The sequence below is a fragment of the Notolepis coatsorum genome (assembly GCF_963971535.1).
Source record: "Notolepis coatsorum genome assembly, chromosome: 1".
Lineage (NCBI taxonomy): Eukaryota > Metazoa > Chordata > Actinopteri > Aulopiformes > Paralepididae > Notolepis > Notolepis coatsorum.
The window spans coordinates 181,096,662-181,115,382 of record NC_140165.1 but is presented as its reverse complement, the minus strand read 5'-3'; the positions used below and the strand labels follow the sequence as shown (position 1 = coordinate 181,115,382).

Genomic DNA, 18,721 nt, shown 5'->3' with positions numbered 1-18,721 from the left:
TTGATGGATTGGAAATGAGGGTCCCTGATGGTAACAAGACTAAACGTCTTTCTCAGGTCTGCCTCCCCTTAACCTGTTGTGTGTATTGCCGTACTGGGTTGTACCCTTTTCTGCAGTCTGTTGGGTAAATTTTTCATTCATTCATTCATGGAGTTGATTGCATCTCGCCCCTCTTGTCGTTTCCCTGGGTGTCTTGGGGATTCAATATGGTGGTCTAAACGACCTGTTGTTGATGTGGGTATGTCCAAACGCACACATAGTGCTGGCTCAGGATGTGCTTTTGGGCCATTGGCTGACTAGCGCGCCTTGATTGCTTGGGTGAAACAGCGTTTTTATGGAGCAATTGGGATGGGGGTTTTTTCCTCTTCCGACACCCTGTGTGTTGTCGATGGGTTCCCGTTCATGTCAGGGGATGATGACGGAATGGGTCTGGACATATGGGGAAGGGTCTCACGCCCTAGGGGTGGGCCACCGGGCGCGGTTCATATCGACACGTCTGGGTGGCGCCTTCTTTTTTATGTTGGGATCAAACACGCATATCTGCCCCTTCTCCTGGGGTTGGCAGGTCGCCGTGATTAGGGCACGGGACTGGTTCTGGTCGCGCTGGTCCAGTCCAGTTGCACCCGTTGTCCGCTGGGGATGCAGATCTGCTGTTCTGGTACCCTGAGGGACTTGGGGTTTTTTCAGGGGGAAAAATGCTGGGTCGATCCGGGTGTCACAGGGTTGAGCGTTATGGGACCCTTGTTAGGTGCGTTGTATTCTGCACTGTCGTAATGGCTTACGGCCGTGCCGACCTGTACGCGTCCGGTCTCGTCGGATCTCGGCCGCTGTGCGGGTTGGTCTTGGTTGGTACTTGGTTGGGTGACCTCCTGGGAATACGGAGTGCAGGGTGCTGGGGCTGGTCTTCCATTTTTTACGCTCTTCTCTTGCGTTTGACGCTGAGGGGCCTGTTGGGGTGGTTTTAACCTCCTCGGGGGACCCTGTGCTCCCCGTATCACCGGGCCCGGTCCGGGGTGAAGCTCGTTGACCCGTAGGCCCGGGATAGCCCTGTTGGAAACCAGAACGCGGGCTGCGGCGGTGCCGCAGATGTGTTTTGGGGTTTCTTTCCTGGGGGTTATGGGACCAACCATTGCATGGGGTGATGCCTGGGTGGTTGGTTCTCTGGTGTGTTGCTGCAGTGTCAACTCCCGGTTCTCCGGTTGAGGGTGCCCCTGCACGTTCATGACGTCTGCCGATCGTATGGGCTTTTTCTGTGAGCAGCTGTCAGGAGTCGAGTGGTCTAAGGATCCCGCTTCTGACATGCTGTTTAAAGGCTTGGTTATGCGACAACGCCAGTTTACGCCCCTTCCCCTTGTTTTCAGCTGTCCTTTCTGGCGCCTGCCTCGTCCGCAGTTTCCAGGCTTGGGTTGACAGCCTGTTGCCTGGTCTTTTTCCCCGGTGCGCTGCCTGCTTCCTTGGTTAACTTTTGTGTGTTATGACCATACTGTCTGCCTGTTGCAGGGCCTGTGTTCCAGGCGGTGTGCTGTTGGGGAGGACAGGGCCCGCTCGCCTGAGGGGCCTTTGTCCGAATGCGCTGGCGATGTGGGGGGCGGGGTCACTAGGTGCCCACCTGGTGGGGTCTTGATGCTGGCATCATGGACTTCTCCGGGCCCCCATTCCAGGGAGTCCAGTCCTTTTGGTGGGTCTGGGTCTTCCTTCGCGCTCCGCTGCTACGGCCTTGCCACGGGGTTGGGTTTGCCCTTGACCCCGTGATTCTGGGGACAGTGACGAGGTTGTTTCCTACGTTCGTTCCCGGGTGGCATGCGGGTTGTGCGTGGGTGTAGTCGTGGGGTCAAGCCACGGTCTGCTCACCCTGTGCGTTGAGTTGCTTGAGTGCCTCTTCGCACGGTCGGGTCCGTCGCCCTCTCGTGAAGCCCCTAATAGGGGGGATGCCCTCCATTAGGGGGGGTCGGGGGGGCTCGGCCCTCCCTGTTCTGATGGTTGTGGGGGGCTGTCAGCGGGGTGTATTTGTCAGCCAGCGGCTCCGCTTGGCCTCCCTTTGTGCAGTAGTGATGCCAAGCAGAGCCCCTAACGGAACAGAACGTTAGGTTATGGCTATAACCAAGTTCTGTTAGTTAGGGGTGACGCTTGGCATCAGACGGCCGCTGCAGCCCTTGACCTCACCTTGTGGTGAAAGCTTGGGTAGGAGGAGAGCAGGTGACCACACACCTGCTTATGAAGGTAAGCTGATGAGGGGTGTGGTCAGACTAATACTGGTATTAAAGGTACATTTGTGGAATTTATTCAGTGCGCGTGCACGTACGCGAGGGAGTGCAGTAGTGATGCCAAGCGTCACCCCTAACTAACAGAACTTGGTTATAGCCATAACCTAACGATGTAGCAGTACTGTCTATCTGTATGTCATGTATGTCATATTTATGTTATGATGAATTGAAAATGGGGGACCCTGATGTAAACAAGACGAAAGTCTTTCTCTGGTCTGCATCCCCTTAACAATTGTGTGTATTGAGCTGTACTGTATTGTACCCATTCTGCAATCTGTTAATACAATTTTCAATCAATCAATCAATCAATCAAACACGTCCAGTCACAGACTCACCCAACTAACCAGTGGCCATCACTCAGGCTCCACCACAGTGGGCAGGGACTGCTGACATCCAGGCAGCTACTATGAACTTCCATCACTGAGTGTGTCTGACTCCCACCCAAAAGGACAATATATAACGTGACATACGGACATACCTTATGCATACTGCACCTTATGTGTACTGTACACTTCATCAGAGCATATATTTAGCATTTTTAGCATTTATAACTGAGAGGACATACATACCCTCATCTTGCACCTTGTCCTTGTACGTGCATGTCCAGAGTTAATTATATTGTTATATTATTTACACTTAAAATGTATTCTATCTTTATTTTTACTGTACTATAATTCTATGACCTGTACCATGTCTTCTACTACCTGTACATCCCCTCCCCCATGCTGCTATGATGCCTGAATTTCCCCAAGGGGATCAATAAAGGAATATTTTATTATACACATGTCATAATTAGGCTATAGCGGCTAGCCTATACATCTAGCTTCAATTCAAAAGCCTTGGCAGATAGTTTTTCATTTAAAAATGACAGATTGATCATTATTATTATTAGTATTATTATTATTATTAGGCTATGTCATTGTAATTAAATGTTTCACAGGTGACAGGCCACAACCTTCATGGCTCATATAACCAGACTGACTCCAAGCCTTGGTCCAAGGTTGATGTCGATATTCTATTTGATCCAATTTAAAATCATCTCTTAAAAAAAACTATATTTCCATAAATCAATTACTTATACAACTTTAAACCCATAGTTACTGTTACAGGCATATGTTTATAGCCTGTGTTAGAGGGACACCTAGTGGTGCTTGACCGGATGTGATGTGTTGACATGCGCACTGCTGTAACCTCAGTTTAATAAAAGATATACTGAAACATGGTGTCAGAAGCGGGAGCTCCGAAAGAAATAAACGTATAAGGAATAAAACCACGCCATGGCGAGCAACAGCATCCCAGCGCCCGAGGGCATGCGCATGTCTGGGGATTTGGCGAAGAACTGGGATGTTTTCAGGGCAGAGTTTGATGATTTTTTGCTAGCTACCGGTCTGAATGAAAAGCCGAAGCCAGTTCAAGCAGCCACGCTGAGACGGCTAATGGGAAGTGAGTGCCGTCATGTTTATACACACAGCCTCGAGTTGACGGATGATCAACGTAAGGACCCAGCTAATATTTTGCGCGCATTGAGGGATCATTTCAAGCCGGCGAAGAATGTGATCTATGAAAGATACATGTTTGGATGTTGCAAACAGGAGACTGATGAGCCAATAGACTGTTTCCTGACGAGGCTAAAGGAGAGAGCGTCAGCATGTGAATACCGCGCACTGAAGGACGAGCTGATTCGGGACAGGCTTGTGCTGGGTGTCGCAAATTAAGGCACCAGGAGGCGCTTACTGCGGGAACGTGAGTTAACGTTACTAGCGGCGACTGAAATCTGTCGGCTCGCTGAACTGACCGAGAGACATATAAGGGTGATGGCCCCGCCAGCGCAGACAGACAGTGTGAATGCCGCTGACAGACAGAGCGAGAGGCGCGCATTTCAAAGGAGGGCGGCGCCAGCGGAGAGGGAGCCCCAGTGGAGCTGTAAATATTGTGGGGGGAGCCACAAACGGGGCAGAGAGTGTGCCCAGCCTATAGTAAAACCTGCCGGATATGTGGCATAGCAAATCACTTTGCCAAGGTATGCCAGGCTGGTAGCAGGTCTGACAGAGTAAAAAAGATAAATGTGCTTGAAGATGATGACAAGAAGGGGGAATACTCAGATACAGATGATAGACTGTTTCAAGTCACTGAATGTGTAAATACTGCAAAGGCCCAGCAGGGGCGCAAGTGGTTTGTGAATCTAAGCCTAAATTAAAAAAAAGCAGCAGTGCCAGCTGGACACAGGCTCTACCTGCAATGTCATGGGCCGCAGGATTAAAGAGAAGCTGTCACCCAGAGCGGCGCTACACCAGAGCACAGCCAGGTTGAAACTATACTCTGGGGAAATCATGCCATCATTGGGAAAATTTCACACTGAATGTGTCATCCGCGGAGAAAAGCACAATCTCACATTTGAGGTAGTCGACACCGAGCAGAAGCCTCTTCTCGGGGGGAGCACGTGCGAACGTCTGGGCCTCGTGAGCTTCACGGTTCCGGATGAACTCGTGAGCTTCACGGTTCCGGATGAACTTAATAAAGTTGATACAAGTCCACCTATGCCCCTCACAAAAGTTCAGCTGCTGAGAGACTATCATGATGTTTTTAATGACCCAATCGAGTCGGTCCCGGGAGTGATACACTTTGAGCTGGATCCTGAAGTGGTGCCGGTGCAGTGCGCACCAAGGAATGTCCCAGTGGCTCTGAAGGAGAGAGTCAAGGAGGAACTTGACAGACATGTCAGGGTCGGCAACATCACGCCTGTGACTGAGCCCACACCATGGATAAGTAACATGGTGACGGTGGCAAAGCCAGATAAAATAAGGATTTGTATCGACCCGAAGCCTCTCAACCAAGCGCTGCGGAGGTCTCACTACCATATGCCTACACTGGAAGATGTGTTGTACAAGTTGCCAAAGGCCCGCCTCTTCACACTGGCGGATGCTCGCGATGCCTTTTTACAGTGCAAACTTGACGACGAGAGCAGCCGTCTGACGACCTTTTGGACGCCGTGGGGTCGGATGAGATGGCTCAAGCTCCCTTTCGGAGTCTCTGTTGCGCCTGAGATATATCAGCGCAAACAACATGAGCTGCTAACGGGCTTGGCCGGTATCGAACCGATCGCTGATGACATCCTGGTGGTCGGATGTGGCGATACGGATGCCGAAGCCGAACTGGATCACGACAAAAACTTGAGTGCTCTCATGGAACGATGCAGAGCAGTGGGACTCAGGCTGAGTGAGCGCAAGCTGCAATTCAAACTCAAGGCCGTACACTTCCACGGCCACATACTGTCTGCGGAGGGACTGAAAATTGACCCAGAGAAAACACGTGCCGTGCTGGAAATGCCAACGCCCACAGACGTGAAAGCGGTGCAGCGCTTTATTGGATTTGTGACGTATCTAGCAAGGTTTCTGCCAAAACTCTCTGAGGTCTGTGAGCCGCTCCGCAGGCTCTTGGATAAAGACGTCATGTGGCATTGGTTGCCAAAACATGAAGATGCGGTGCGTGAAGTGAAGCGAATGGTCACCAGCACACCTGTACTCAAATATTATGACATCACAAAGCCTGTTACGATCCAGAGCGACGCCAGCATGACCGGGCTGGGGGGCTGTTTGTTGCAAGGGGGACAGCCCGTGGCTTTCGCCTCGAGGGCACTGACGCAGACAGAGCAAAACTACGCTCAGATCGAGAAAGAGTGTCTGAGCATAGTCTTCGCCTGCCAGAGATTCCACCAGTACTTATATGGCAGGAACACTATCACCGCAGAGACTGACCATAAGCCGCTGATCACAATATTCAAGAAGCCCCTCCTGAGTGCACCGAAACGTCTCCAGGGTATGTTGCTGCAGCTGCAGAACTATAATCTTGATGTGGTCTACAAGCCTGGCCCCGAGATGTATGTCAGCGACACCCTGAGCAGGGCCACCCTGCCGTGCCATGGGTCTGACACCCCGTACGTGCAGCATGCTGTGTGCGCTGTGGACAGCACCCAGGCAGAGTATTCACAACTGGACCAGGCGCAGCACCTGAATGTTACGGCTTTTAGATTTGGCCAGATTGTGCAGCACACAGAGACAGATAATGTGCTCCAGGAGCTGGCGTCTGTGATTCTCAGTGGCTGGCCAGACTTTAAAGAGGACACCCCACTGGCAGTGCGGGAATACTGGCCCTTCAGAGACGAGCTGAGTGTTCAAGATGGGGTGTTATACAGGGGACAGTGTGTCATTATACCAAAAGCCATGAGGTCTGAACTGCTCAAACGCATACACACTAGCCACATTGGTGGGGAGGCATGTTACAGGCGGGCCAGGGATACCCTTTTCTGGCCAAACATGAGAGCGGAAATAAAGGACTTTGTGGCAAACTGCTCCGCATGCAACGAGTATGCACGAGTCCAGCAGAAGGAATCTATGATGTCGCATGACATACCAGCACGCCCGTGGCAAGCAGTAAGCATGGACGTTTTCTCATATGCGGGAAAGGACTATCTTATCATTGTAGATCAATACTCAGACTTCTGGGAAATCGATCATCTGCCGGATCTGTCTGCTGACACACTCATCACACGATGCAAAGCTCAGTTTGCACGTTATGGACAGCCAGACAGGGTGATCTCAGATAATGGCCCACAGTTTGCGTGCGAGCGGTTCAGGAGGTTTGCAGCGAGCTGGGGTTTTTCCCATGTCACGTCTTCACCCCGACATCCTCAATCCAACGGCAAGGCGGAGTCGGCCGTTAAGATTGTCAAATCACTCTGTAAGCGGGCAAAATTGGATGGCACGGATACATGGTTGGCCATCCTTCACTGGCGTAACACACCCACCGAGGGGATGGACAGCAGCCCGGCCCAGCGCTTAATGGCACGCAGGCTCAAGACTTCACTGCCGGTCACAGACAGCCTGCTTCTACCACGGGTGGTGGACGGAGTAGCAGAGAAGCTGCGGTGGAAAAGGCGGATCGCAAAATCATTCTACGACACGGCTGCCAGGGACCTTCCAGAGCTTAATGTTGGAGATCACATAAGGATGAAGCCTCTGCCCGGTGATCGCACAGGGAGGTGGCGCCTGGGCCAATGCCTCCAGAGGGTCGCTCCTCGCTCATTTGTGGTGGATGTGGACGGCACACACTACAGACGCAACCGAGTGGATCTGCGTGTTGCGGAGCGCTCAGCCCAAGCACAACAGTCGGACATACTACGGCCGGAGCAAAGCAGTCCTGACCAAGCTCATGTCACTGGAGTGACAGCCTCTGCCGGGACGCAGATTGTCCCAAGTCAAGGGGAGGTAGGTGGCGAGGAACATCCCTGCACGCCACACGCACCGAGGACACCGGTGACGGGCGTGACGACAAGGGGTACTGACACGGCAGGCCATGGTGTCTACTCACGGAGTGGCCACCACAACGACTGGACTTGTAATTTTTTTAAGAGTAAAGTTGGGCAATGTTATGTTAGAATGTCATCGAAGTAATGTTATTATGATGACTGGACTTTGAAAAAAAAAAAAAAAAAAAGAAAAAAAAAAAACAGTTGGGCAATGTTATGTTAGAATGTCATTTGAAGTTGTGATTGATAAACAAGATGCAAGCATATCATTATTTGCAAACAGCTAAAGGAAAGGAGATGTTACAGGCATATGTTTATAGCCTGTGTTAGAGGGACACCTAGTGGTGCTTGACCGGATGTGATGTGTTGACATGCGCACTGCTGTAACCTCAGTTTAATAAAAGATATACTGAAACAGTTACTTTTATGAATGAATGAGGCGGGACTTATGAAAGCTCATTTGGTGCAAATAAAACGTGAATGTGGCGATAACCGCGCCCCCTTGTAGTAGACTATGGGGCGGGGATAGCTGTCGTTTAAAGTTACACAAGCAAGAGGAGATTGGATTTTAATACAAGAGTTTGACAAATCTAGCGTCGCTCGACATCAATTTCAGGAATATCAACACTTGTCATACAGATCCAGGCTGACTTTTAGGTTTTATATAACTATAAGCACCTCCGGAGAACATTTCGACAGATGCGCTCACTATCATCAAAACAACCCGGCGCTCACTATCACTAGACAAAATCATCAAAACAACCCGCATTTTAATTGGGTAATGGGATTTTTTCATGGGATGAAAATGCGAAAATCTAGGATATAAAAGCATGTTTTCTTTGTCATTCTAAGCAAATACATCCACCCTGAGCGCAAACGCAGCAGCAGCCACCGTTTGGACGCATGACTTCCAGCCCTTGACTCGAAGAGAAGAAAAGGATAGCTCTGGGGGTTCTGGGCAACCGGTCAGCCATGGAGTTGAATTCAGTGATTTTAACGACTGGGGGTTCAGTTGGATTTTTTCGACTTGTTAACACTGGATTTAGCAAAGTCCCGGTGCCCGAGACTGCCCGTAGAAACGCATGGAAATGGAGAAATATCTCAACATCCTTCGTCCACAGTCTTATCACTGGCACATGGGCTGTTCTTTGGTGAGTTTTTCCACTGGAACGTCCCTGTGGATACTATCAATTGGAAAAGTACTATCATATCAAATTAGCTTTTACACGATTGTAGGATATTGAATACAAGTTTCATAGTGTGATTGATGATAACTGACTGATATTGATATCCAATGGGGTATTTATGTTGGGAATTGACTCACTATGAATTGAAAATGGGGGTACCCCCTCAAGTGAAGTCAAGAGTTTTATTTGTCACGGCATACAGGTATACAATGAAATGCGGGTGGTCTTGCCCGCAACGATGTGCAATACAGTGGTACAACATATAATAGAATCCAATACAAAAAACATTGTGCAATAACAGGTAACAGGCAACATGGTGTGACATCTCGGCATTTGTACATAGTTATTTACAGGGTGAATGAATGAAAACTTTATTTAACAGATTGCAGAATGGGTACAATACAGTACGGCTCAATACTACAATTGTTAAGGGGATGCAGACCTGAGAAAGACGTTTGTCTTGTTTCCATCAGGGTCCCCCATTTATAGGACATGCTAGTCACGTGAATGAATGAATGAATGAGAACTTTATTGCAGAATGGGTACAATACAGTACGGCTCAGTACACAATTGTTAAGGGGATGCAGACCTGAGAAAGACTTTCGTCTTGTTTACATCTGGGTCCCCCATTTTCAATTCATATAGACATTTATGACATATAGGTATTTAGTACTGATACATTTGTGACATAAACGGTATTCAAATATACAGTACTATTACCCCTAGATCCTGACAGAGTATATACATATGATGGGGAGGGGACTGTACATTAGGAGGGGGTGGGTGGGTGGGAGAGAGATATACATACGGCGGGGAGGGAATATATACATGCAGTGGGGAGGAGACTGTCTATTAGGAGGTGGTGGGAGTTTTGGGCATTTACGGTGGCCAGTTTCGAATTGCAGCCTCCCGAAGGTGCTCTTTAAGAGCGGTTTTGAATGTGGGTAGGGATTCACATTCCTTTACAGCTTTAGGTAGGCCGTTCCACATTGATGTGGCATAATTGCTAAACGTATTTAGTCCCTTGTTTGAGCCGAATCTGGGTTTAACATGATTTGTGGAGCTTCCTCTGGTGTTGTGATCGTGGTATTCACTGACCTTTGGGAAGTATTTTGACATGTACATGGGTACCTTGGTCTTGTAGTGTATCTTGTAGACCAGGCCCATTGCAAGTTGCTGTACTCTGTCGTCTACTCTAAGCCATCCTAGGTTGTCAAAGTGGGCAGGGGTGAGGTGGGTTCTGGGGGTAAGGTCAAGTAGTAGTCTGACCAGTTTGTTTTGTGATGTTTGTAATTTTGTTTTAAGCGCCTTTGAGGTGCTTTGGTACCATGAGGTGCACGCATAGTCGTAGGGGGCTAGGGGCCCCGTACCTGATGTAAACAAGACAAACGTCTTTCTCTGGTCTGCATTCCCTTAACAATTGTGTGTATTGAGCCGTACTGTATTGTACCCATTCTGCAATCTGCTAAATAAAGTTTTGATTCATTCATTCATGACAATACTGGCTAGTAATTGACGGGAAGAAATGCCGTTGTGTACGTCAAAAAGAGTTATACAAACTGTCTGAAAACCATCGCTCATCCACTGCGACTATTTTTAAGTCTCTTAAACTTCTATTTCCACCCATTTTCCCATTTCAGCTTTTTCCTTCACCCACAAATGGCCGAAGATTTGATAGAGACCCATTCTGTGTTTTCACATGCTTTGGTGTCGGTGTCTATCGGTGAGTACTGGGCTACCATGCCTATCTAGTAGTGTATAATGTAATGTGGTGAGATGGTTGATGGGGGGTGTGTTTGTCCCACTCCACTGCTAGCCTTTTTTTGTGTGGATTTTTTCTTTTCTTTCTTTCTGTGTGTTAATGGTAAACGGTTAATGTCCACATTCCCCGTCGGGTTGGTAGGTGAGACTTTTGATCCCAATAACCTGTTAATAAAGCTCTAATACAGTGAACACTTATATAAATATCTGATTTAATTCTCCACACCCTTTTCCTTTTACGCACATTTGTATAAACGTAACCCTAACCTCACTGGAGACATACCTAATCCAAAGCTAAAATAGACATCTGTTGACAGAGTCAGCTGTGGAGCAACAATAATATGTTCAGGACGACAAGGTTTCTCTCTTTAGCCTTTGGCGTGGTTTATTATCACATTGCACCCAACAGTACACATGAGACCTTTTCCTTATGAGAGCGATGGAGGAAGAGAAAGAGAAAGAGGGGGGAGGGAACAATCTCTTATATACCCTCTCTCCTGACGTCAGCCCCAATAGCTACGTCTCCTTGCACCTATAGCGCCCTCTTGTGGAAACAGTTAGACAGTTACATGCAATCATACATAACATCTAACTTCAACACTCCCACTTATGGTTGTCTTGTATACTGTACAACTTTTTCAAAAACATCTTTTAAAGAAAATAATACAGTTCAGAACATCAAAAAGAATATGGCAGAATATTACATAACAGCCAATATTTACACACATGGCCTCTGCAAATCTTCTCAATTTCAGTTTGGAGACGGGCTTTGTCATAGCGTCTTCCACCATGTCGTCTGTAGGACAATAAACAAGTGTCATCCTTTCTTCCCTGATGACAGATCTGATGAAGTGATATTTTATATCCACATGATTACACCTCTGTCGGCACACAGGGTTTCTAGCAATTGCAATGGTTCCCTGGTTGTCTTCATAAACAACAGTTTTCTTATATACATAGGTATCCATTCCTTCAAGCAGTTGTTCTAGATAAATACATTCCTGTATTGTCATAGCTAGAGCCATGTATTCGGCTTCACAAGTTGACAGTGCCACTGTGGGCTGTTTCTTTGTTTTCCACGAAACCAGTGAGCTGTCTGTGTTCAAACTCACACAATACCCTGTGGTACTTCTTCTGTCTGTGGCGTCTGCCGCCCAATCTGCATCACTGTAGGCTTTAAGCCCCAAGCCCTTGCTGCTCTTTCTGAAACAAAGCTGTTTATCTGCTGTACCTTTGAGATAACGAAAAACATGTTTTGCTGTAATCCAGTGCTCCTCTGTGGGATCAGCAAAATGCTGTGACAATTTACTCACTACAAAACATAGGTCAGGGCGAGTACATGTTGTCAAATAAATGAGGCTACCTACAGCTTCTCTGTACATTTTTACATCTGTCAATTTCTGAGCATCCTCTTGGTAGTCTAGTTTTTGATCACATGGTGTTTCCCTTGTCCTACATTCTTGCATGTCAAAATGTTTCAGGATCTTCTCCACATATCTCTTCTGGGATATTTTTACACAACTGGCAGACTGTTCGAAGTCCATGCCTAGAAAATGCTTTAACCTGTCTAGGTCTTTCATTTTGAATCTGGTGGAGAGCATACTTTTCACCTGCTCTAGGTTTCTAGTGTTGTCCGCTGCGATGAACAAATCATCCACCCAAATTACAATTATCACTTTTCCTGACTGTTTTGACTCCCTTGAGTAAACACAGGGGTCTACTGGGTTCTGTAGGAAGTGATCTTCAATGAGACATGTATGAAGCATCTCGTTCCAATTTCGCCCAGACTGTTTCAGGCCGTAAATGGATTTTTCTAGCTTACACACTAGCTTCTCTCCTTTCTTCTTGTAACCTTCAGGTTGTTCCATATATATCTCCCTATCTATGGGTCCGTGCAGGTAGGCTGTCTTCACATCCATCTGGTGTAAAATCAAACTGTCCTCAGCTGCTTTCTGCATCACTACCCTTACACTGGTCAGATTGGCTGTGGGGGAGAATGTTTCACCGTAGTCTATCCCCTCCCTCTGACTGTAACCTTTAGCTACAAATCTGGCTTTGTACTTGTCGTGGCCTTCAATACCCTCCTTGATTGAGTACACCCATTTTCCTCCCACTGTCTGTCTGCCCTCTGGTAACTTGGTTAGAGTAAAGGTGTGGTTGTCCTCTAGGGACCTCATCTCCTCATCCATTGCTCTCTCCCATTTCCTTGATTCAGGGGACACCTTGGCCTCTTTAAAGGTCTGAGGTACTCCACTCACTACTCTGTAGCAGTAATCAATGCTGGTAAGTGACAAGTGTACTGTCATCCTCGTCACTTTCTCTCTGGGCATAGTCTTTCAGATACTTTGGGGGTTTGTGTTCCCGTGAGGGATACCTCCCACTGCATGAGGCACGTGACGTCACCCTCGGGTGCTCCTCGTCATCATCCTCTGGGGGTTGCTGACTGTCTGTCTGCACGACTGTGCTAAGTACACTAGGCTGAGGTGTCTCTGTTTCTTCACACCTTACTCTGGAGTCCAGCTCTGGCTCCTCTGTCTGTGTCTCGTTCTCACATGTTGTCTTTGTGACAAATTTGACTAGCCTGTGTTTTTGCACTTTCCCTTTACCGCAATAATAGACTAGAAAAGCGGGGCTTCCTTTGTCGTGCCCTACAAAGAGTCCTTTTCCACATCTGGACTCGAGCTTTCCTCTGTCCTGCTGGTAAGCATAACACACTGATCCAAATTTGTGCATTCTAGCTAGATTACACTTTTTCCCTGTCAGTGCTGTATACGGGGTGGTGCCCGTGTGCTTATTAAAACACCTGTTTCTGGTGTAAGTGGCTTCTTGTACCGCATAATGCCATAGACTCTTTGGTAAGTCACCATCTATTAGCTTACACCTAGCCATTTTGAAAAGAGTACGTCCTTCCCTCTCTGCCACACCGTTCTGGTGCGGGGAGTAAGGACATGACGTCTCGTGTCTTATCTTGTTCCTTCTCAACAGTGATTGGAACTCTCTATTTGTGAACTCGGTTCCGTTCTTATGTTGCCATAAGGGGCTACATCGGCAAGGAATTTCTCCGTGGCCTGGAGTGTGTCACTCTTTGCTTTGAGAAAGTAAACAAACACTGCCCCTGTACACACATCTGTAAAAGACTGTACATATTTAAAGCCACCTATGGAATCGTTGCTTACTGGACCGGCTAGATCTGTGTTAACTAGCTCAAGTGGTACCTTTACTTTTTCTGTGGGACTTCTGTTTCTCGATTGAGTAAACTTCCCCTTTATACACACTTCACATTCTTTGTCAGGTCTATGCTTTTCACCTTTAATGTGCATGCCTTCTGTCACTGCTTGCAGTTTCAGTAAATCCTCGTAATTACAATGACCCATGATCTCATGCCATGTCTGAATATCGTGACTGACAGTCACATTACACATATCATTATTATTACACTTGTCGTTGTCATTACACGCTGTTTGTAGATAATACATTCTCTTGTACACCTATGTTAAATCGCGTACCGTCAGGCTCTACAAGAACATCTTTACCTTCATTGAAGAACACTTTGGCACCGTTCGCAGTAGCAGATTTTACAGAGAATAGTTCTTGTGGGAACGAGGGTATGTAGAGAGCGTTCTTTAACGTCACTGTACACCGGCGCCCCTCACTGTCTATGAGGCATACCTGTGCGTCTCCTCTCCCCTGCGCCAACCCGAAAGTGCGCTTCCCGTCTGCCAGCTCCATGCTGTGTCTCTCCGGCTCAAAGGTGTTGTCAAAGTTCTTGAATCGATTCCTGTCGTTGATGATGTGGGACGACGCACCTGTGTCCACGATCAGTCCCTTCCTTTGGACCTGCTGCTGCTGCGTTGGCTGGGTGACGTACGCTGTCTGCGCCCCGAAGATGAAGTCCTCTCGTCCCGCTGCTCTCCGGGCGTCTTCTCGACTCGCCTCCCGTCCACCGTTGTCGCCATCTTGTCCACAGCCGCCATCTTGTCCATGCGCGTACCGAGCGCTCTGGTCACGTTTCTTTCTGCACACTTTGTCTGTGTGCCCCGTGGATTTGCAGAAGCTACACCAAACAGTCTTTGTGCAGTTATCTTTCCGATGCCCCTTTTCTCCGCATCGCCAACACGCCAGCTCCGTCAGGGATCTGGTCTTCTCTCTCTGTGCCGCCCGAGCCTTCAGCACCCTCTCTCCCGCCTCCGCGGCGACTGGGTGTGTGTCTTCTGAGGCCTCAAAGTTTTGCAACTTGGCCTTGAACTCCCCCAGCGACATGTCCGCTGAACCGTGTGTCACCAGTAGTGTGAACGGTTTGTACAGCTCCGGTAATCCTCTCATAACCATCGCCATCATTAGTCCGTCGCTCGGTGCTTTTCCTGCACTCTTAAGCGCCATAATGATCTGCTCAGCTCTGATGACGTATTCGGTCACAGTCTCTGTGTGCTCTTTCTTTAGTGCGGTCAGTGTTATGTAGAGGGATACGATTCGGGGTCTTCCCCGTCCGATATAGTGTTCTCTCAACACTTTCATGCTCTCTCGGCCTTTGTCCTTAGTGTCGCGGAATATCAGCCCCAAGCTTGTGTCGTCTAGCAGTGGTGCTAACTCGCAGTATGCGTCAGCATTTTGCTTGGTGTCCAGGGCTTGCGCGGCTGCCGTTAGTGGTCCCATAGGGGCCGTCAAGATCGTTGTCTTCAGTCCCACTCCGTGCATACAGCACAACATTCGCTCTTCCCAGAGCTCATAGTCCTCTGCTCTTCCGTTGAACGAGGGCCATTTGCTCCTTCCTTTGGTCGCCATCCTCTTTTGATGGTAGGCGTAGCTTTAGCTCCCATTAGCCTAGCTTTAGCCACGCGGTGCTCCCGGTGCTAAACTGGCCTATACTTCAGCTAAACTTGCTACCCTTATTATTTCGCCCCTGCTTGATCTGGGCCCATAACCTGTTGACAGTCAGCTGTGGAGCGACAATAATATGTTCAGGACGACAAGGTTTCTCTCTTTAGCCTTTGGCGTGGTTTATTATCACATTGCACCCAACAGTACACATGAGACCTTCTCCTTATGAGAGCGACGGAGGAAGAGAAAGAGGGGGGAGGGAACAATCTCTTATATACCCTCTCACCTGACGTCAGCACCAATAGCTACGTCTCCCTGCGTCTATAGCGCCCTCTTGTGGAAACAGTTAGACAGTTACATGCAATCATACATAACATCTAACTTCAACATCACTTGATGAAATACTGTTAACACTCAGCTTTATATCCTAATCTGTTTCAGTTATTCATTAAAACTAAATGTATGCATACTCATTATGCCATTTATGCATATTCATTATGCCATGTATGCATACTCATTATGCCATGTATACATACTCATTATGCCATGTATGCGGCAGGTAATTCATGGATCAACAGTTTAATAGTGGAGTAGAGACATGTGAGTGTCCATTAGCCTCCATTGTTGCTCAATTAGAGCACGTGGCCATCCACCCACCCACATTCCCTAATTAGTGTGGCCTACAGTAGATGAAGGGTTGTTGTGTGTGTGGCCAATATGTCTATCATATTGAGCATTATGAGTGTGTGTGTTTGGGTGTCTTTGTCCTGGACAGCCTATTGACCTTGATTTTCTCAAATGTGAATTCCGTAAACCTCAAAGGACATTAAATTACTAATACCAATCTATATAATTTGATAGAAATCTGGCCATTATGTGCAGACCTCTAATCCTTTTCCTGTCAACAACTGCTTCATATACACACATGTAGAAAATGTGTTGATTTCTGCCACACAACTAAGGTGAATTAGAACAGCAGGGCACCACAGATGTCTTGAGAATGAATTTGAGCGCTCCCATTAATCCTCTAACCTGACAGTGGGAGCTGAGTGTTATCTATAGACTAGTTGGGAAAACCACTTAAGTATCAGGCAAAATAATTTTTTTGACGATTGCATACCCAAAGTAATTTCTGATTTATTATACTTTATACTTATAGCACATGCATGAGTCTGGTCTAACATTCTGAAGTTTATTACACATTAACTCATTGGACGCCAGACCCGAGATAAGTCGGGTTAACTCGCCATGCTTTGGACGCCAGACCCGAGATATCTCGGGTTTTGATAGTTTTTCCTTTTTTTCGATATGTTTATTCATTATTCATCCAGGGACCTTGGTGTTACCATAGGGAATGAGTCTGAGATCGCCAAAGTGCAATACCGGCCGCATCCAGCTAGACGAGGATATCGAGCACCCTTTCAAACATTATATCTTGCCCTGTGTTACTCAAATGTCTCCGGGCACAGTTTTCTGGGTCGGGCGAGTCAAGTGGTTCTCCCGGTTGCATTGAAGCGCGTCAAATGCCCCCGATCCATATGTTGTGGTGGGTTATGTCGTGGACCAAATGGACATCGGATGGACCAGATGGCGATCAAACAATTGGAATATTATTTTTGGAATACTCCCGATCACAGATAGGGACTATCTGACGTCAATTCTAGCTTGATCTTGCAATGTTATTATACCGATCCAGCGTTTTTAGTGTTCAATACGAATGCCGTTACTGGCAATCAAATAATCAGGAACAACCCCCCCCCCCCTTTCATGCATTCATGATGAAACATAATACCTATTTTTTCTCCCATTTTCTATATTTTCTCCCATCCCAATTTTGTATCATCCAATTCAACCCTCCCCTGTCACGAACGCTGTTTCTTGCCTCCCACAAGCCGGCTGCAATGTGGACTAAGTCATACATAGCACAAGTCCCCTCCGGTACTTGAGGTAACAGCAGTCGCATCTTTTCACCTGCGCAGCTCAATCTCTCAGTGGCGAGGAGTAACGCGTGGGAGGCTCACGCTGCCCCCGACACTTCCTGATTCTACTGCACAGGCGCACCAACCGACCTGTAGGAGTCGCTGTCCACAACGCCCGATCCCCACCCATCAGTTTCCCACCCCCTAATACGGCCAATGTGTATTAGTATGAACGACCAGCTAAACTGAAAGCAATGTGGAGCGCTGGGCTCGAACAGGCAAGCCCAGCGTCTCCGTCATTCGTGGTGAGCGCCTTGCCCACTACGCCACGTAGCCGCCCTATTCATAATACCTATTATATACATTTGGTTTGGGAATAGTAGCGTGTCCAGGCAAGAAACGGCAACGCTTATAGGAGAATTCACGTATAAGGCTATAACGATAGGTTATGTATATAACCTAGTTATATTAGTATTGGCTGAGCGTCCCGCTCTGCGCCTTATGAGATACCTCCTATCTCCTATGATACCTATTGTATCCCAACGAACAACTAAATGCACCCATACCTGAAGGGGCCCCCGCCCCTATGGAGGCGTAGCCTATATAACCATGACTCTGGTCACCAAACACCCTTCCTCGCCAAATCTCGTTCCAGGAAAAGATCCCTCAAGAGGGAACTCAGGGCCGTGCAGAGCGGGACGCTCAGCCAATACTAATATAACTAGGTTATATACATAACCTATCGTTATATATCGTATTTGCTTATCGCGTCCCGCTCTGAGCCTTATGAGATATGGGGAAGAGCGGACGCGAGACCCGACAGATGTACCCCCTGAGGACCCGTAAGCCCATATCAAGGGGTGCGGGGAGCCCTGTCACCCCATCCTTCCTAATGAAGGGGGGGCGCAGTCAACTCCACCTGAATGCGAACAAGAGGGAACTAGAACCCCTTGAACACACCGCACAGGCGGAACCATGTGTGATTCAACACACTGTGGCCCATACCCATACAGTCCTGCTACCCTTCCAAAGGACGGGAAGCAGGAAAGGCCCAGACCCCAGAACCGCCTGGGAGACAGAACCCCCGGTCATGTCCATGAGGTAAAACCTTACAAAGGGGCCCGGGGAGGACCATGAGGCTGCAGCACAGATGTCCTCCACCGAGGCCCCACCCAGGAGAGCGGCAGAGGCAGCCACCCCACGATTGGAGTGCGCCCTGACGCCCCCAGGGGGATCCTGCCCAGCCAACGTGTAGCAAAGGGCAATGCCCTCGCACAACCAATGGGACAGGCGCTGTTCGATAGTGCCTTACCGGCATGAGAACCACCGTGACAGACACAAAGCTGAACGGTGACCCCGAGGTCCTGAGTACGGCTGAGGCAATTCCCAAAGCACGGACCGGACATGACAGGTGAAGGCCCGCAACTAACTCACCACCGTGAGGAGGCGGATGAAAACGCCTGAACC

At 48.2% G+C, this 18,721-nt stretch overlaps 1 protein-coding gene across 1 annotated transcript in view; it reads left to right on the top strand.

Annotated features, from left to right (window-relative positions):
• Positions 1-8,541: 8,541 nt before the first annotated feature.
• Positions 8,542-18,721, top strand: part of tlcd2 (TLC domain containing 2) — a gene marked incomplete at its 5' end in the record, with an annotated part of 247,696 nt that continues 237,516 nt past the window's right edge. The window contains 2 exons of the mRNA XM_084328424.1: positions 8,542-8,720; positions 10,397-10,479. Coding sequence (XP_084184550.1) covers positions 8,542-8,720; positions 10,397-10,479 — 262 coding nt within the window. The remainder of the gene's footprint in view (positions 8,721-10,396; positions 10,480-18,721) is intronic.